Source organism: Patella vulgata, chromosome 6 (genome assembly GCF_932274485.2).
Source record: "Patella vulgata chromosome 6, xgPatVulg1.2, whole genome shotgun sequence".
Taxonomy (NCBI): Eukaryota; Metazoa; Mollusca; class Gastropoda; family Patellidae; genus Patella; species Patella vulgata.
Window position 1 is genome coordinate 406,437 of NC_065884.2, and position 20,056 is coordinate 426,492.

At 34.3% G+C, this 20,056-nt stretch overlaps 1 protein-coding gene and 1 non-coding gene across 6 annotated transcripts in view; both read right to left on the reverse strand.

The window, feature by feature from the left end:
• LOC126823967 (uncharacterized) overlaps positions 1 to 20,056 on the reverse strand; it is a 60,599-nt gene that overhangs the window by 13,390 nt on the left and 27,153 nt on the right. For 2 of the 5 annotated variants that reach the window (XM_050553042.2, XM_050553040.2), the window contains exons 3-8: positions 17,316 to 17,651; positions 16,526 to 16,588; positions 13,708 to 13,773; positions 12,349 to 12,414; positions 10,443 to 10,545; positions 5,512 to 9,389 (exon numbers count right to left, since the gene is read on the reverse strand). In XM_050553042.2, coding sequence (XP_050408999.1) covers positions 9,323 to 9,389; positions 10,443 to 10,545; positions 12,349 to 12,414; positions 13,708 to 13,773; positions 16,526 to 16,588; positions 17,316 to 17,651 — 701 coding nt within the window. In that variant the 3' untranslated portion in view covers positions 5,512 to 9,322. Of the gene's footprint in view, positions 1 to 5,511; positions 9,390 to 10,442; positions 10,546 to 12,348; positions 12,415 to 13,707; positions 13,774 to 16,525; positions 16,589 to 17,315; positions 17,652 to 20,056 lie in introns of those variants that run through there. The other 3 variants (XM_056101957.1, XM_056101959.1, XM_056101958.1) reach the window with 3 other exon arrangements.
• Positions 10,746 to 10,817, reverse strand: Trnaw-cca (transfer RNA tryptophan (anticodon CCA)). Its single transcript has one exon. It is a non-coding gene; the product is annotated as a tRNA-Trp (tRNA).

Sequence of the window (20,056 nt, forward strand, 5' to 3'; positions counted from 1 at the left end):
TTTAGAAAGCTATCTTGTGGGTAGAAAGCAGTGTATTATAGTTAATTGTAAATCGTCGTCTGAATCTGTTTTGTCATCTGGGGTTCCCCAAGGTTCTGTTCTTGGTTCGATTTTATTTACCCTCTATACGTCACCATTAGGTGATATATTGTCAGAAAATATGGTCTCAGCTTTCATTTGTATGCCGACGATAATCAATTATATATTTCATTTACACCTAATTGTCCATCTTCTTTCAATTTATCAAAATTACAACTTGAGAACTGTATTAGTGAAATTAGAAAATGGATGTCAAAGAACTTTCTAAAATTGAATGATGATAAAACCGAATATTTGTTATTAGGTTCAGGGCATCAATTAAGTAAATTTGCACATGATAACCCCCCTGTTGTAATTGGTAATTTTGATATATTTTCATCTTATTCTGCTCGAAATATTGGCGCAATCTTTGATAGTTTTATGCTTATGGGAGCTCAAGTAAATAATATTTGTAAATTGTGCTATTTTAATATCAGAAATATAGGTAAAATACGTAAATGTATAACTGTAGAGGCCACTAAGTCACTTGTTAATTCTCTGGTCACTTCCCGATTAGATAACTTTAATTCACTTTTAGTTGGTTTACCTTTAAAGCTTATAGATAAATTACAAAAAAGTACAGAATGCTGCGGCTAGACTTGTTACTTTAACTAAGAAATGTGACCACATAACTCCTGTTTTATATAATCTACACTGGTTACCTGTTAAATATCGAATTGATTTTAAGATTTTACTACTTACTTTTAAATGTTTAAATAATTTAGCTCCGGTTTACCTCTCAGATCTTTTAGAACTGTATACACCTGGCCGAACATTACGTACATCAGATAAGCTACTTTTAAAGCCCAAAACTGTTCAACTAGTCTCTTACGGTCAGCGCTCTTTTAGTTATCAAGCACCTGTTTTATGGAATAATCTACCATTTAGTTTAAGATGTTGTACATCTCTATATTCTTTTCAAAACACAACTTAAAACACATTTATTTAATCAGGATACAATCGTTAACATGTCCATAATCTTGTTGTTTATGTATTATTTACATTGTCACTTTGTAAAGTGCTCCTGAACATGTTATATGAAAGGGCGCAATATAAATATGCTGTAATAATAATAATAATAATAAATAAAACATTAAACATTAAGATTTTTCGACTGTTTCGTTTAATTTAACCTTTTTAGATTATGAAAACGCAACGTTTAAAAAACTAAGATCCAATAGAATCAACATAAAGGCATGCATAAATATATTAATAACGTTCAAAGAATTATAAGTTAAAACGTTACATACTTTATTTTATAAGAAATAGTTTACTAATGTGCACAGGAGGTCTGATTAGGCTTAGAAAATAACTTTGTATCAGATGGTTCATTTGGTGTTCTTGACATAGCTTATTTGAACGTTAGTAAAGTAAACGTCAATAGATCAATACCAATTAATGTTTAGTAACTTCTCACAGTTTCAACGACGAAACGTCAAATAAAACGCGCTTGAAACATTAATCATAAGTCTAAATGCAGTTCTTGTCAGTAAAATATTTAAAAAAAACCCATCTAAATATAAAACGTTTTACGAACATTTTGGACGGTTATTTTTGTTCGTTTAATTTAAACGTTTATTATATTAGGAACATGGAATGTAATCCAATATAATCAATATAATGTCACGAACATAATATATACTTATAACGTTCAAAGAGCCATAAGTTAAAACGGTACAAATATACACTAGAAGAACATAGTTTACTAACGTTTGAAGGTTGTCTGACCAGGCTTGAGATATAACGTTGAATCAGACAGTTCATTTGACATTCTTGGAACAATTAATCTGAACGTTTCTAAAGTAAACGTCACTAGAAGGATATTTATTAATGTTTAGTAACGTCTCGCATTAATCTAAAGTCTTTATGCAACGATTGTCTAATGTAACATCAAAAAAGCATTGGAGGGTTATTTTTGTTCGTTTAATTTAAACTTTTTGGAAGAGGAACACGGAACGTTTCAAAGTAAGTATAAAATCTAATATCAATATTACGTCTAGGAAATTACGTTTTATCAGATGGCTCATCCGAAGTTCTTAGAACATTAAATCTTAACGTTTTAAAAGTAAACGTCACTAATGTTTAGTAACGTTCTACAGTATCAATGATGTAACGTCAAAGAGAAGAAAATAGTTTACTAACGTTTACAAGCTGACCATGCTTAGGAAATAACGTGTTAACAGATGGTTCGACGTTCTTGGAACAACTAATCTGAATGTTGCAAAAGTAAACGTTACTAGAACAATATTAATTACTGTTTAGTAACATTTCACAGTATCAACGATATAACGTCATAAAAAACGGAGTTGGAACATTAATCTAATGTTTTAATGCAACATTAGCTAATGATGTAAGATGTAAAGAATATGTAAAATAGAAATACAACGTTTTAGAAACTTTATTGGAAGGGTTTATTTTTCGTTTAATTTTAACGTTTTTAAATTAGGAAAACAGAATGTTTTAAAAACTGAAATCAATATAACGTCACAAACAAATATATACTGAGCGCCATGGAAAACGCATCACTTTTTTTCCCAAATATTTTATTACTAGGTGGTTTTGTATGTATAATATAATGTAATACTATTACTGTAATATTAATTACTGTTTAGTAACGTCTCACAGTCTCAACAATTTAACGTCTAATAAAACGCGTTTGAAACATTATTCTAAACTTTAAATGAAAATTGGGGGTGGGAGGGGGGTATTTTTATTTGTTTAGTTAAACGGTTTTAGATTAGAAAAACGGAACGTTTTAAAAAGTAAGATCCAATATAATTATTATAATTCGGAAATAATTCGGGATTATATGTAAAATGTAAAATAAAAATAGAACGTTTTACGAATTTTATTGGAGATTATTTTTGTTCTTTTAATTTAAACATTTTTAGATTAGGAAAACAGAACATTTTGAAAACTCGAATCCAATACAATCAATATAACGTTACAAACAAATATATAAATAACGTTCAAAGAATCATAAGTTAAAACGCTACAAAAGTTAGAAAAACATACATTAGTTTACTGACGTTAACAGGCTGTTTGGCCAGTTTTGTGAAATAACCTTGAATCAGATGGTTCATTTGACGTTCTTGGAACAATTAATCTGGATGTTTCTAAGGTAAATGTCAATAGAATTACAGGAAAACGATGTAACATGGAAATATAACGTTTTTACGAACTTTATTGAGGGTTATTGTTTTTGTTTAATTTCAACGTTTTTCGATTAGGAAACCGAACGCTTTAAAAACCAAAATCCAATATAACCAATAGTACGTACGTTACAAACAAATATATTAATAAAGTTAAAACAATCCTAAGTTAAAACGTTACTATAGTTACGTTAGAAGAACATAATTTACCGAAGTTTACATGTTGGTTGATCAGGCTTGTGAAATAACGTTGAATCAGGTGGTTTAGTTGACTTTCTTGGAACAACTAATCTGAACGTTTCTAATGTAAACGCCACTAGAACGATATTAATTAATGTTGTGTAACGTTTCACGGTATCAAGGATATAAAGTCATAATAAAACGAGGTTGAAACATTAATCTAATGTTTTAATGCAACATTTGCGAATTTTATTGTAAGGTTGTTTTTATTTTCGTTTAATTTCAATGTTTTTAGATTAGTAAAAGAGAACGTTTTAAAAACTAAAATCCAATAATCAATATAACGTCACAAACAAATCTATTAATAACGTTCAAAGAATCATAAGCTAAGCGCTACGAAAGTTATGTTAAACGATCATAGTTTACTTACATAATCCTTGTAAGACATATAGAGGTAGATTTCACAATCACATATAAGTGTTTTTAATTTGTTATTAATACTAGTTTACTGACGTTTACAGGTTGTCTGACCAGGCTTAGGAAATAACGTTGAATCAGATGGTTCATTTGACGTTCTCGGAACAACTAATCCCAACGTTTCTGAAGTAAAACTCGCTAGAACGATAATAATTACATGTAACTCTAACGTCTCACAGTATCAAGGATATAACGTAAAAAACCCGGTTTGAAATATTGATCAAATGTTTTAATGGAACGTTTGCTAATGATTTAAGATGTAAAGAATATGTAAAATAGAAATGCAACGTTTTACGAACTTTATTGGAAGGGTTTATTTTTCGTTTAATTTTAACGTTTTTAAATTAGGAAAACAGAACGTTTTAAAAACTGAAATCAATATAACGTCACAAACAAATATATTACTAACGTTCAAAGAATCATAAGGTAAAACGCTACAATAGTTACGTTAGAAGAAAATAATTTACTGACGTTTACAGGTTGTCTAACCAGGCTTGGGAAATAACGTTGATTCGGGTGGTTCAGTTGACATTCTTGGAACAACTAATCTGAACGTTTTTAAAGTAAACGTCACTAGAACGATATTAATTAATGTTTAGTAACGTTTCACAGTATCAACGATATAACGTCACAAAACACGGGTTTGAAACATTAATCTAATTTTTTAATGCAACGTTTGCTAATGATGTGAGATGTAATAAACATGTAAAATAGAAATACAACGTTTTACGAACTTTATTGGAAGGGTTTATTTTTTGTTTAATTTTAACGTTTTTAGATTAGGAAAACAGAACGTTTTAAAAACTGAAATTAATATAACGTCACAAACAAATATATTACTAACCTTCAAAGAATCATAAGTTAAAACGCCAATATAGGTATGTTAGAAGAACATAATTTACTGACGTTTACAGGTTGTCTGACCAGGCTTGGGAAATAACGGTGCTCCAGGTGGTTCAGTTGACGTTCGTGGAACAACTAATCTGAACGTTTCTAAAATAAACGTCACTATAACGATATTAATTAATGTTTAGTAACGTTTCACAGTATCAACGATATAACGTCATAAAAAACGGAGTTGGAACATTAATCTAATGTTTTAATGCAACTTTTGCTAATGATGTAAGATGTAAAGCATATGTTAAATAGAAATACAACGTTTTACGAACTTTATTGGAAGGGTTTATTTTTCGTTTAATTTTAACGCTTTTTGGATTAGAAAAACAGAACGTTTTAAAAACTGAAATCAATATTAACGTCACAAACATATATATTACTAACGTTCAAAGAATCATAAGTTAAAACGCAACAATAGTTACGTTAGAAGAACATAATTTACTGACGTTTACAGGTTGCCTGACCAGGCTTGGGAAATAGCGTTGATTCGGGTGGTTCAGTTGACGTTCTTGGAACAATTAATCTGAACGTTTCTTAAGTAAACGTCACTAGAACGATATTAATTAATGTTTAGTAACATTTCACAGTATCAACGATATAACGTCATAAAAAACGGAGTTGGAACATTAATCTAATGTTTTAATGCAACATTAGCTAATGATGTAAGATGTAAAGAATATGTAAAATAGAAATACAACGTTTTAGAAACTTTATTGGAAGGGTTTATTTTTCGTTTAATTTTAACGTTTTTAAATTAGGAAAACAGAATGTTTTAAAAACTGAAATCAATATAACGTCACAAACAAATATATACTGAGCGCCATGGAAAACGCATCACTTTTTTTCCCAAATATTTTATTACTAGGTGGTTTTGTATGTATAATATAATGTAATACTATGAACTATTGTTTCCCACAATGCTCCCAAACCCAAAAAAAAATCGGGCCGTGTGCACAAAAAAAAAATTGCACGAGATGCACATGAAAAACCCAATATTCACGTGCAGCATTGTGTGTGAGCCCTTTAAAAGCATGTTTTCAACTTAATGTGCAGTACATGAACTGTGAAACGTGAATCTGTCGTAATTTGTTGTTGGACGTGTGAAGGAATCGAGCTAGACATGCCGAGACGTACTGAAAATCAACGGAATGAAGCCATGGAAATGTCCAGGGCTGGCATTTCTACACGTGCTATTGCCAGACACTTCAATTGTCATCAGTCCACTATTGTAAGGTTGGTGGAACGTGTTCGAGTTACTGGATCAACACGTGACCGTCAACGTCCTGGTCCACAACGCGTTACAACCCGGGCTCAAGACCGCTACATCCGGGTCACACATCTGCGTGACAGATTCCGCCCAGCGACTCGAACAGGTGCAGCAGTCGTCGGAAGACAAGGACCAGTATGTGCCAACACCGTAAGACGTCGTCTAAGAGAAGTAGGACTCCGTGCACGACGACCTTACGTTGGAGCTATCCTCAGGGATCATCACCGTCAGTGGCGTTTGATATGGGCTCGAGGACACCAGACATGGAGAAGAGTAGACTGGCAAAGTGTACTCTTTAATGATGAGAGTGATGAGAGTCGCTTTCATCTTTATCACGCTGATGGCCGTCAACGTGTGTGGAGACGTCTTGGGGAACGTCTTGCAGAGTGCTGCGTCTTCGAAACGAACAGATGGGGTGGGGGAAGTGTAATGGTGTGGGGAGGCTTCACATTTCATCACCGGACCGCCCTACACATTTGCAGGAGTAGCGTTAATGCTGTAGCCTACCGTGATGATGTCTTGCAACCAATTGTTGTACCGATGTTTCTAGCGCACCCACAACTTCAGCACTTCCAACAGGATAATGCACGTCCGCATACCGCCCGTTTTAGTATGGACTACCTGACTTCTAACAACATTAATGTCTTGGACTGGCCAGCCATGTCTCCGAACATGGCACCGATAGAACATGTCTGAGATGGGATTTGACGCCGTCTGTATCGGAGACCACAGATGCACACCATTGCTGCTTTAGAAGCTGCTCTTGTCCAAGAATGGAACAATTTGCCCCAGGCCTTCTTTCAAACATTGGTAAATTCCATGCGACGTCGCTGCACAGCGTGCGTAAGAGCCCGTGGAGGACACACGCGCTACTGACGTCTGTGTCGTACTTTTGGTTTTGACCCCTCTAACTTTGTACTGTTGATTACAAATTAAACATCCATAAGTGTACAAATGTGTTGTTATTGATGTGTTCCCATTTGAATATTGTTCACAATAAGAAGCAAAATAAATAAGATATGTTTACAGGATCATTTTGTTATACGAAAAACTAAGTGATGCGTTTTCCATGGCGCTCAGTATATTACTAAAGTTCAAAGAATCATAAGGTAAAACGCTACAATAGTTACGTAAGAAGAACATAATTTACTGACGTTTACAGGTTGTCTGACGAGGGTTGGGAAATAACGGTGATTTAGGTGGTTCAGTTGACGTTCTTGGAACAACTAATGTGAACGTTTCTTAAGTAAACATCACTAGAACGATATTAATTAGTGTTTAGTAACGTCTCACAGTATCAGCGATATAACGTCATAAAAAACGGAGTTGAAACATTAATCTAATGTTTTAATGCAATGTTTGCCGATGAAACATTATAAAAACATTCAAAATAACGTTCGGTCATTGTTGAATGAAAGTAAAATTAAAACGTCAAAAGATAACATTCTGGCGATGTTTCTGGAACGTTTATAAAAAAGTACAGTCTATCTCTGAACCCTTTTCGAACGTTTGGAGAACGTGCTTAAAAAACATTCTGACCGCAACCATATTAGAACCATTTACGAATGTTACCAAAACGTTTTGTGTTTGCTGGGTGGTGATAGAAGTAATATCACCATCATGTCTGTTGTCTATTACAATTAAATCATTACCAGCACCGTGATACATTCTAAAACGACATTCATCTTTACAACTACAACTGTATTTTATTTACAGAATATCCGGTGTTTAAGTGAATCCATACCAATTAACTCACACATCTATTAAATAATTATATTTACAAAATATCAGGTGTTTGAGGGAATCTCACACACCTAATGAAGTATTTCCACATTGTTGTAAGAAATACTTTGAATACATTCCTGTTCTATTTCTTGTATAGTAAAAATAATATTTATACACACTGAACGAAGAAAGAAAGTATGGTTGGATTTGCCGAATGGTTAGCACGTGCGCGCTGTATCATGAGGCATGTCATTGGGTTAACTCTGACGTGGTTTCGAATCCCCGGTTGTACGTGACAAGGAGTAGGGAATCCTCCCACTGCTAAAGACAGCTACGCGCAAGCGAATATTTATTGAAATAAAATTTAACCATATGTTAGTCCCGAAATGACCTAGTCTGTGTCGAGTGGACGTTAAACCCCATTTCTCCCTCTTTCTCTCTGAACGAAGAATATTTCAGACAAAAAGGCAAATCATACTTTAACTAGTCCAGACGCAGTAAAAAGTTGGTTGACTAAATAGTGACGTAAACATGGACAAGGTGTGGTCCTTTCAATTACAATAAGAGATTCAATATGGCAGGTGATAAAGATGTGGTGTAAATAAAGAAATTATGTACCTGCGTGTTAAAAATAATCTCTGATGACCGAAAAATAAATTAGAAAATGTAATAAAGCATGTAAAACATTCAATGAAATATAATCAACTAATTATTCGATTTTCTATTCATTATGAGATAAACCTCATATAGAAAGGTGGGAAGGAACGACTTGTTTTAGTTCGGATGGGAAGAAAAACCAGGGTTCCGCGTAAACATTGGTGTGTACAATAGCTTTAGGTGTGGGTTTGAATTTCAATCCTTTCTATAGAAAATTGAAATGAAATGAAATGGGGTTTAACGTCCAACTGTTCTGCTCCTACTGTTCTAATGAAGACGGATACGCCATACAGTGTGCTTTGCGGGAAATGTTGCCGGGACAGCAGAGGTACGGTCTACTCTTATTTCGAATTTCAATTGTCGAGGGTTCTTTTACGTGCACGCCACCGTGGCTCCATATTTATAAACAAAATCATTTGAAATGCAATTTCTTGTATTTATAAAAAAAACATAATCATTTGAAACGCAATTTCATTTTAAAGTGAGAAGTTTGGCTTATTAAGCCCCCACCCCCCCTTAAACTACAAAATTATACATGTAATATAATAGAAGACTAAAATGAGTATTAAACAAAATCAAATCAAATATACTTGTAAAATAATTGCACGAGAAAAAGAATCGATCATAAACAAGGTACGTATTCTCAGTAAAAGTAATAGTAATAACGTTAACTGACTATAGAGTTGTAATAATCAAGTATTTACTAGATCTGTTAAAAAAATAAAGACTCAATTCCCCCATAGATGATATAACGTGGGTAAAAAGGCATCGTTTAACTCCTACGTGAAATGTTAATGGGAAATATTTACAATGGTTATTTAACCAATAAAAAAAAAGATTCATGGTAAATAATTGATGAAATGGAGTTTAACGTCCTACTTGTCTAACTTTAGACGCCTGGGGTGCCCCTAACGAGGCTTTTTAATTGATTTTCATCCTTTATTTCTTCCCCTTTCCTGAAAAAAACACAAAAACAAAAATAAATATTTAAAATCAATCATTTCCTGACAGACTATAACAAACAAAAACTACAAGCAACTAGTTAAGCTGGGAATAAGTGAGAAAAATGTTGTTACTATATATGTATTTTGCTTGAAAACTGATTCGAATTTGACCTTTCGGATATTCATTTCCTACACAGGAAGATATGATTTGATTTATCATCTCTTGGCAAGAAAGATCTAGCAAAACATATACGGGTTACATCGGTATGAGTTAATTAGCTCTCAATTTAATTATGAAACATTTTTTTTTAATTGGAGTATATATCACGATTTAAAAAATCTCCTATGTGCATAGGTACATAAAATAATACGAGGATGCGTAATGCGAGTAAAACACGGCAATTCAGCCTGGATCAGTTTGCATTACTACATCCGATGTAAACAAGCATGTGTTGGTGACGCCATAGAAGTATACTGGGCGTGACTTTAAAAGTCAGCCATTTAGAACAATAGTTAAAGAAAGTTTTCACATTACCGCTGTGAAATAGTTTGTGATTCCATATGTACATACATAGTGGCGTAATCACACAAAACTGTTTTCATTGATTTGGCGCGAAACAAATCACGATTTAGACATCGAATCCGAGCCCGACCATTTCAGTAGTACACACTAATTTTATCGATATCGAACCGAGAGGTTACAAACTCATTGAAAAGGGGCCATTTGTTCTTTTTATTGGACGTGTGTTTAACAACAGCTGATTATCCTTAATGAATATTCATACGAATATATTAGCCCTTAATGAATATTCATACAAATATATTAGCCCTTAATGAATATTCATACAAATATCTCAACCCTTAATGAATATTCATACAAATATCTCAACCCTAAATGAATATTCATACGAATATCTCAACCTTTAATGAATATTTATACGAATATATTAGCCCTTAATGAATATCCATACGAATATATTAACCCTTAATGAATAAGCATACGGATATCACTCGATAATGATCACGATTCCACTGTGGGCCCAGTTAACAAAACCATCATCTTACCTATGTAAACGAACGGATATTATTATTATTATTATTATCAACAGCAACTGTAAGGAGCACACACACGATAAAACAATTGTTGCAATTCGGAAACCGTGTCCACCTAGAATAAAATACAACAATATTATATATAATTATAGTATCCTATTATAGGTAAATATCATATCACAGCCACATTTGTGGCTGTGGGCGTGACGAGTTTTTCTCTTTTTGTGGGGGGGGGGGAGGATTTCAATTATTTATCTTCCGAATCGGGCTATTGGTTCCACCCCTGTGGATTTGGGACAAAAGACGATTTTCAATTGACCCCGACGTGATTTGAACACGCAACCTTCTGATCTGGAGTCAGACGCGCTACCGTTGCGCCACGGAGTCTACAAGAAGCATTATTATGTACCTGACTTTTCACTGTATAATAGATTTTTGACACAAATTACAGCAAAGGGAATAAAATACAACAATATTATATATAATTATAGTATCCTATTATAGGTAAATATCATATCACAGCCACATTTGTGGTATCAAATTAACAAGCATGTCGCCGTAAATGTTTTAGGTCCTCGAATTTGTGCACAGGGTGAACGTGAGGCCCTGGCGAATTTGGGACCCCGGCTAATTTGGCCCAGGACAAATTTTGACTCCTGCTAGTAATTTAATATCTTGGATGATGAAACAGCTAAGGAGAAGTCACTTTTATGGTCAATTTTGAGCCAAGTGGTTTGTGTCCCCAAAAATACATTTTGCAACCCCGCCCCGACACAATTGGAATATAATACACATATGTAGAGATGTGCAGCGGCATTAAAAATGAATGTTTTACCAAGCTCTAAGAAAATCATCATTTATATTAAAATGAACCCAATTAATCCCCCCCCCCCTCTCCGCCCTACCTTTCTACAAATCAAACCAGTTGTCCACGTCATCATATAGAGTTATTTAGAGATGGACAGTCCTAGAAATTTATCTTTCTATAGTATATAACATGACCATCATTAATTTTATGTCAACTTTATCAATTTTTTCTACAATTGTTGACATCCCCGGTATCTCGAAAACGTCCCCACAAACGCCTGATCACCGTCCAGATTCGAAATCTACTCAAAAAACTCGGTTTTATAAATTCAGCCACCGGACTAGTTGGGAAAATAAATATTAGTTTTAATCTGAGTGTGAGCTGCTGTCGCATAGAGAACGTGAACAGTAGAAATCATCCATGTCTCACTCAATATTAATTCGAAAAGTTGAACGGCCTATAAGAACAGTCTCCCGTGATGGTAAATGGATACATTGCAGTTAAGGCAACGTCAAACTAATATACTGTCGCGGCAGCGAGGTTAAATTGATATACTGTCACTGCAGCGAGGTTAAATTGATAGACTGTAATAACAGCTACGTTAAATTGATAGACTGTGTAATGGCAGCTACGTTAAATTGATAGACTGTGTAATGGCAGCTACGTTAAATTGATAGACTATGTAATGACAGCGAGGTTAAATTGATAGACTGTAATGGTAGCGAGGTTAAATTGATACACAGTAATGGCAGCGAGGTTAAATTGATAGTCTTTGTAATGGCAGCGACGTTAAATTGATAGACTGTAATGGCAGCGACGTTAGATTTACGTTAGATTTAATTGATAGACTGTCATGGCGATAACGTTAAGTAGATATATTTTCTAATAGATGTATATGCATGTCGGATATCAAATGTCGAGAAAATATATGTATTCGTAGAGGTAACGGCACATGATTGCTTATTTGCATATTTGTCATAAACAGCATGGCGATTTGTAAATCGGAGTCCAATTAGTTTATCGTCTGATAGTGGTCGACACCAATCTTCAGTGTCATTTTGATTGTTTTTAAGAACGCGACCAATTGTGATTATTTTTCTATTACGTCACCTTTTTTACAAGCTGTACTGGTAGAAGATGGACGTGCATGCGGTGATTTATCATCATTTGTAGCCACTGAAACAAAAATAAAATCAAAGTTCTAGGATACAATGAACATTGTTATATGTTATATCACTACACGGCTGGTGCATGGTAGAGAAGTATGGGTTCAAGAGTATTTCTCCAAACATAACTGATTAGATATTACCATGACGATTTTACATATTACATTAATATGTGTTTTGAGAACAATTGTCGTCTATTTTACTGATTCATTTCCGTAATATTTACAAAGACATGTTGAATTGAAAACTACATCAATCTACGATGCTCCCTACATAATCAGACCGCTGTCATCTTTATGTGCCGTGATCCACATTGGTGAACATGTTTTTAACCCAACTGAATTCCAACTGGGAAATTATGTAACGTTGCTATTTAATTACATGGTCAATAATCAATCTGAGTATACATTAACATTGATGAAGTCTCGTGAGTACAGCTGTGTACCTATGAGGGATTTCCAACCTCGTGGGTTTTCTCCAGGTCCTCCGGTTTCCCCGCACTGCTAAAGACTCCTACACGCAAGCGAATTATTGAAATAAAGTCAAACCATATGTTAGTTCCGAAATGAACTGGTTTGTGTTGAGTGGACGTTAAACCCCATTTTTTTTCTCCCCCCTCTCTCTCTGTCTGAGGGATTAGTAGCTTAGCCCTTGCCAGACTTTAAGCAAGGCATCGAATAGACTGATTCCCTGCTGAGTGACCTACCGTTATATACATTGAATCACCATGGCCCCTACGGCAGCTAAACCAATTGATTTAAACTAAATTAAAATGTTGAATTTGGCTGACCCCATTAATTGTTACCATTAATTGTTCATGTTAAAAAATTATAAGGGAATCGACTTGTTTATTATTTCTTTCGCTGTATATTTATATATAAACAATAATAAGATTATACCCAAGTTAATGTGGTCTAATAATGTTTATCAAAGAATTATACCTTATAATAATAACTACTTGTAATACTTGACGATAATACAGCGCATTAGTAATCCAATTCTAAAGATACGTTAAATTGATAGACTGTGTAATGGCAGCGACGTTAGATTTACGTTAGATTTAATTGATAGACTGTCATGGCGATAACGTTAAGTAGATATATTTTCTAATAGATGTATATGCATGTCGGATATCAAATGTCGAGAAAATATATGTATTCGTAGAGGTAACGGCACATAATTGCTTATTTGCATATTTGTCATAAACAGTTTATCGTCTGATAGTGGTCGACACCAATCTTCAGTGTCATTTTGATTGTTTTTAAGAACGCGACCAATTGTGATTATTTTTCTATTACGTCACCTTTTTTACAAGCTGTACTGGTAGAAGATGGACGTGCATGCGGTGATTTATCATCATTTGTAGCCACTGAAACAAAAATAAAATCAAAGTTCTAAGATACAATGAACATTGTTATATGTTATATCACTACACGGCTGGTGCATGGTAGAGAAGTATGGGTTCAAGAGTATTTCTCCAAACATAACTGATTAGATATTACCATGACGATTTTACATATTACATTAATATGTGTTTTGAGAACAATTGTCGTCTATTTTACTGATTCATTTCCGTAATATTTACAAAGACATGTTGAATTGAAAACTACATCAATCTACGATGCTCCCTACATAATCAGACCGCTGTCATCTTTATGTGCCGTGATCCACATTGGTGAACATGTTTTTAACCCAACTGAATTCCAACTGGGAAATTATGTAACGTTGCTATTTAATTACATGGTCAATAATCAATCTGAGTATACATTAACATTGATGAAGTCTCGTGAGTACAGCTGTGTACCTATGAGGGATTTCCAACCTCGTGGGTTTTCTCCAGGTCCTCCGGTTTCCCCCCACTGCTAAAGACTCCTACACGCAAGCGAATTATTGAAATAAAGTCAAACCATATGTTAGTTCCGAAATGAACTGGTTTGTGTTGAGTGGACGTTAAACCCCATTTTTTTTCTCCCCCCTCTCTCTCTGTCTGAGGGATTAGTAGCTTAGCCCTTGCCAGACTTTAAGCAAGGCATCGAATAGACTGATTCCCTGCTGAGTGACCTACCGTTATATACATTGAATCACCATGGCCCCTACGGCAGCTAAACCAATTGATTTAAACTAAATTAAAATGTTGAATTTGGCTGACCCCATTAATTGTTACCATTAATTGTTCATGTTAAAAAATTATAAGGGAATCGACTTGTTTATTATTTCTTTCGCTGTATATTTATATATAAACAATAATAAGATTATACCCAAGTTAATGTGGTCTAATAATGTTTATCAAAGAATTATACCTTATAATAATAACTACTTGTAATACTTGACGATAATACAGCGCATTAGTAATCCAATTCTAAAGATGAGTAAATATCAATTTTAGTGATCAGTGAACATCTATTTTTAAAGATTTGATATTAAATATGAGTAATTATCTAATTTTAAAGATTAGATTTTGAAGATTAATAAATATGTAATTTTGAAGATTAGTAAATATGTAATTTTGAAGATTAGTAAATATCTAATTTTAACGATGAGATATATTTTTTTAAAGATTAGTAAATATTTATTTTTAAAGACTGAGAGAGAGAGAGATGGGGTTTAGCGTCCACTTGACACAAACTAGGTCATTTCGGGACTAACATATGGTTTAATTTTATTTCAATAATTCGCTTGCGCGTAGGGGTCTTTAGCAGTGGGGGGAAACCGGAGGACCTGGAGAAAACCCACGGGGTTGGACAGGCGACCCTACTCCTTGTCACGTACAACCGGGGATTCGAAACCACGCCAGTTGACTCAATGACAGGACGTATGCTAACCATTCGGCTACCCAACCCCCCTTTTAAAGACTAGTAAATAGCTATTCCTAAAGATTAGTAAATAGCTATTTCTACAGATGAGTAAATAGCTCTTCCTAACCATCAGTAAATAGCTATTTCTTAAGATTAGTAAATAGCTATTTCTAAAGATTAGTAAATAGCTCTTCCTAACGAATAATAAATAGCTATATTTTTTAGATTAGTAAATAGCTATTTCTAAAGATTAGTAAATAGGTATTTTTAAAGATTAGTAAATAGCTATTTTTTAAAGATTAGTGAATACCTAAAGATTGTCGAGTTATTGAATATGACATACAGTCTACCCAACCGTAAATGGGTACTTGTAGGATGGTGTGTGGGCACCTGTAGCATGATGTAGGCAATTACATCAGAAAAAACTGCTGTATAGCATAGGTTGTATAGCATAGGTTGGTTATTTTTCTAATATTTAAAGACTTCAAGGGTAAAGGGGGGTAATCAGGTTGTATATGTATCCTACATACTCGGTAGATATTGTACCGCTTGTGGATTAATGTACACTTTATATTATTATTATAATTAAAGTCACGAAGGGAACATTTTTTGAAAAAAACAAAACATGCAATTAATCCACAGAATCAAATCCCGCGACAAGCCGACAATAATAAAACCATAATAGAGTTGTTGTCATCTGAAATTAAATGGGATGGGCTAATGCAGATTACATGTAATCTTAGTGTGGGCAGCTATATCACGGTGAACGGGAACGTTGGTAATCATCCAATCATGTCACCCTCAAAGGGGACAAAGAAACATTATTTTTAACCAATTTTCAATTCAAAAATTAAAAGGGAATAAGGAACAGGCAAATTCTATATGACCGCTCTCCTGTAAATTGATCGACTGTAATGGCAGCTACGTTACCCTGATAGACGGTACCATGGGGCGACGTTACGTTGATAGACGGTACCATGGGGCGACGTTACGTTGATAGACTGTAATGGTGGCTACGTTAAAATGATAGACTGTAATGGCGGCTACGTTAAATTGACAGACTGTGCGGATGTATTTTACTATGCTTCTTCCTCGCATTTTAAAGTTGATGGGATATTTTAATAATTGGTTGATGTAGTGTACTGCAAGAGGTAAATGAAGCGGGGTTACACGATATGGCCTTAGGTATCACAATCAGGTGTAGTAAAGTATCTAGAAGTTAGAATCAGTTGTTTATTTTGTTTATAAACAATATTTTTATTCAGGATATCTGAATTGGGGAACAGGCTTAGCCTATGTAATATTCACGAAACAATTATACTGAACCTGTTGAAGTTGTTTCAGCTGGAATACAAGATCGACATGATATATTAAACTGGGAACCAGGAGCTGAAAACATATTCAGATACTTAAAGATACATTATGTAAGATTTAGATAAAAAAAACTAGCCATTCTTGCTATAATAGTTCGAAAGTAGATGATGTAAAATGAATAATTTGAAAATTTCATTCAAATTACTCTATTGCAAGCGAAGATATTAGCCTTTGAATGTTTGACAGACGTGTGCAATAATTTCAACCACCGTACTGGTTGATCGAAGCTATATCTCGGTCCTCCATATTTGATTAAATCAAAGTATCGCTGAACCATTCTAATCTATTTAATATCGGAGAAATCTGATGCCATCGAGAGTTGATTAAGGCCTGGATCAGTTAATTAGAAAACATTTCAGGCCTAAAGAAAGACCTGCAATAGGAAGATTTAGCTCTTGCATAATGCATGTTTAATCTTACATGTTAAATAAAACTAAAAATGGGGTAAATATTATAGGCCCGTGTATGACCCCGGTGGTTTCACGTTGAAAAAAAGACATTTTAACAATGTAGGAACCAATAATTTACAGATGTTAAAAACTAAAAAAAATATTATGGGTAGCGCCAATAAGATTAAAATAAGAAAGGGGTTAAAAATCACAGAAAAAAACTTTTTTTTATCACACTCAAATATACCAGTATTGACTCAAATTACTGAATTCAAATATATATTACAGCTGACGTTTAAGACTCCTAGGCGTGGCCATTGAGAGAAATGTCATAAAGAATGTAACAATCATACCGTATTTCAGTTTTATCCAAATAATGTCACGTGGTTGAACTGAGAGATTATCGATATCAATTCGTTTATCTTCCAAGCCCAATTTCTTTTTCAACACAATGGCTCGATCTCCACTACAATTGAATAGAGTTCCATTCCCAATCTTAATACTTGTACAGGATTCCACATGAAGGTTGACGTAATAGGTAATGATAGTTATTGGTTCAGAACTGGTGAATTGACAACATCTTGGTGACTGTTTCCGTGAGTCAGGTGTACCATTAAGATAGATGAACATATCTTTGTTAATACCCATGTCAATATCATTCTTAATATGAATGGATTGTTTCTGTGGATCTGTGCAAATATAGAACACAAAACACCAACTAAAATGTACATTTAATAATAATAATAATAATGATATTTGTATCGCGCAACAATTAAATCCTCTAAGAATGCACTAGGTGTTAGAAAATGTTCTCACTTTGGAGTGTTAATGATAGCGATAGCTGTAAATCTAATTAATCCTTTGAGCGAAAATCAAATGAATTCAAGTCTTCAACTTAAACAAGATCACAGATAGTTTGGTTCAAAATTTAACACCAAATTATGAGGGATAATTTTATCACTTTACTGATCTGGAAAGTTAATGGAACACACAGATCCAACATTTAAGAATCTAAATCCAGGAACTTACGACACAAATTAACAAAATGTGAGTGCACTTTCACATGCGCAGCCACAAGGACACCATCTTGAACATAGAATATGTAACCAGGATGGTGTACAGAAATTAACCACTACTGTTTTTACAAAATGTACGCGCATAACATAGATGGTGTATGGAAATCAAAATAAATAAAAGTTGTTATCAGAATATTATTTGTAGTCATTTCTTTCCAATATGCGTATAACTATTGAGCTTTAGTTCTTAGCAACTTACTACAATAACCTATTAAATGCATATCTGAACTATTATAACACGAAATTCCTCCGTTCGCACTAGTGCCTAGCATAAAAATGTCTTTTAAAGTAATAAAAAGAAAAATGCAAATAGGTTAACGTAGGTTTTCTTAACTTTCGCTTAGTAGTCGTGTCAGAACTCTCGGATCCCGTGACGATGGTTGCTAATAGAAGGCATCCTAGTAAACATATTTGTAGTTTGTTACCTCTGAAAACTACGGGCTAAATCCAAGAGAGCTGAAAATCCAAATGATCTGGAATTGACCTTGACAAACATTGTTGACGAAATGACCTGTGTAATATATAATTTTCTATGGTTAATCCAAAATGGCCGCCACAATCCAAAATGGCGACATAAATTGGCTCGAAAAGTATTCGTTCAGTACCATTAGCAACATACACGTGTGCGATGCCGTTTCAGGGGTTGTAGTGTACGGGAAGCATGGGTATGCCATTTACAAGTTGAAGGAACTAATTTGAAAAGAGATGGCATACTAAAATTAAGCATTTTTACAACAGACAAGGCATCCATGAATCTTATCCTTCATATATTACAAAATGAAATGAAATGAAATGAGGTTTAACGTCCTACTGTTCCGCTCCTATACTGGGCTAATGAAGACGGGCATACGCCATACAGTGTGCTATGAGGGAAATTTTGCCCGGGCAGCGGCACTATCGCCTACTCTTATATCGAATTTCAGGGGATCTTTTACGTGCATTCCAATATATACACGGGACCTTCATATATTACAACTACCATAATACATTATAATGCACTATATAATAATGTATTTCGCAGTATGACTCGTTCATCTCAGAAAACATGTGTTCAGAATCTGAGTATTTTAAAAAATCTATCGGAATTGCGCACTCAGATTGAGAATTGATGTTATTTTGGGAGTATTGATTGAGAGGTTGTTTAAACACTTAGACATAGAGCATCAGGTATGTATCATGAAGACAAACACCTCCTATTTACTAATCATTCCAAAGAGCCAATGGTGGATTATGAAGTGAGGTTTTTTTTCGGGACGAGATACTCGAAAATGCCTTTTCCAAGCTGATAGAACCACTTTGAAAGGGGATAGCATACTAAAATTAAGCATTTTCGCAACTATAAACCTACACGTGTAATAATAACAACCATAAATTGTCCACACATCCATGAATCTTATCCTACATATATTTCAGAGAGAGAGAGAGAGAATTAAGGTTTAACGTCCACTCGACACAAATTAGGTCATTTCGGGACGAACATATTCAATAATTCGCTTGTGCGTAGGGTCTTTAGCAGTGGGAGGAAACCGGAGGACACGGAGAAAACCCACGAGGTTCGACAGGCGACCCTACTCCTTGTCACGTACAACCGGGGAATCGAAACAACCCCAGTTGACTCAATGACAGACTTTATGATACAGCGCGCACACGCTAACCATTTAGCCCCCCCCCCCCTCACATATCTCAGTTATCATAATACATTATAATGCAATATATAATAATGTATTCCGCAGTATGACTCAAAATTCGCAGAAAACATGTGTTTAAGATTTTGACGGTCATATTGGATCAACCATTTTTGAAATAAATCGGAAACTGTCCAAAAGGAGTGACTAACAAACCCTATGGAATTGATTAATTTCGCCAAAAATGCTTGTCCAAGTCAATTTCAGATCATTTTTGGATACCCTGGAGTTTTCCCGTAGATTTCGGAGGTAGCAAACTGCAGATACATTGAATAGGAGTCATCCTATCCGCAACCAGCGTCAAACTTTGTTCCCCGAGAAATGGCCAGGAAT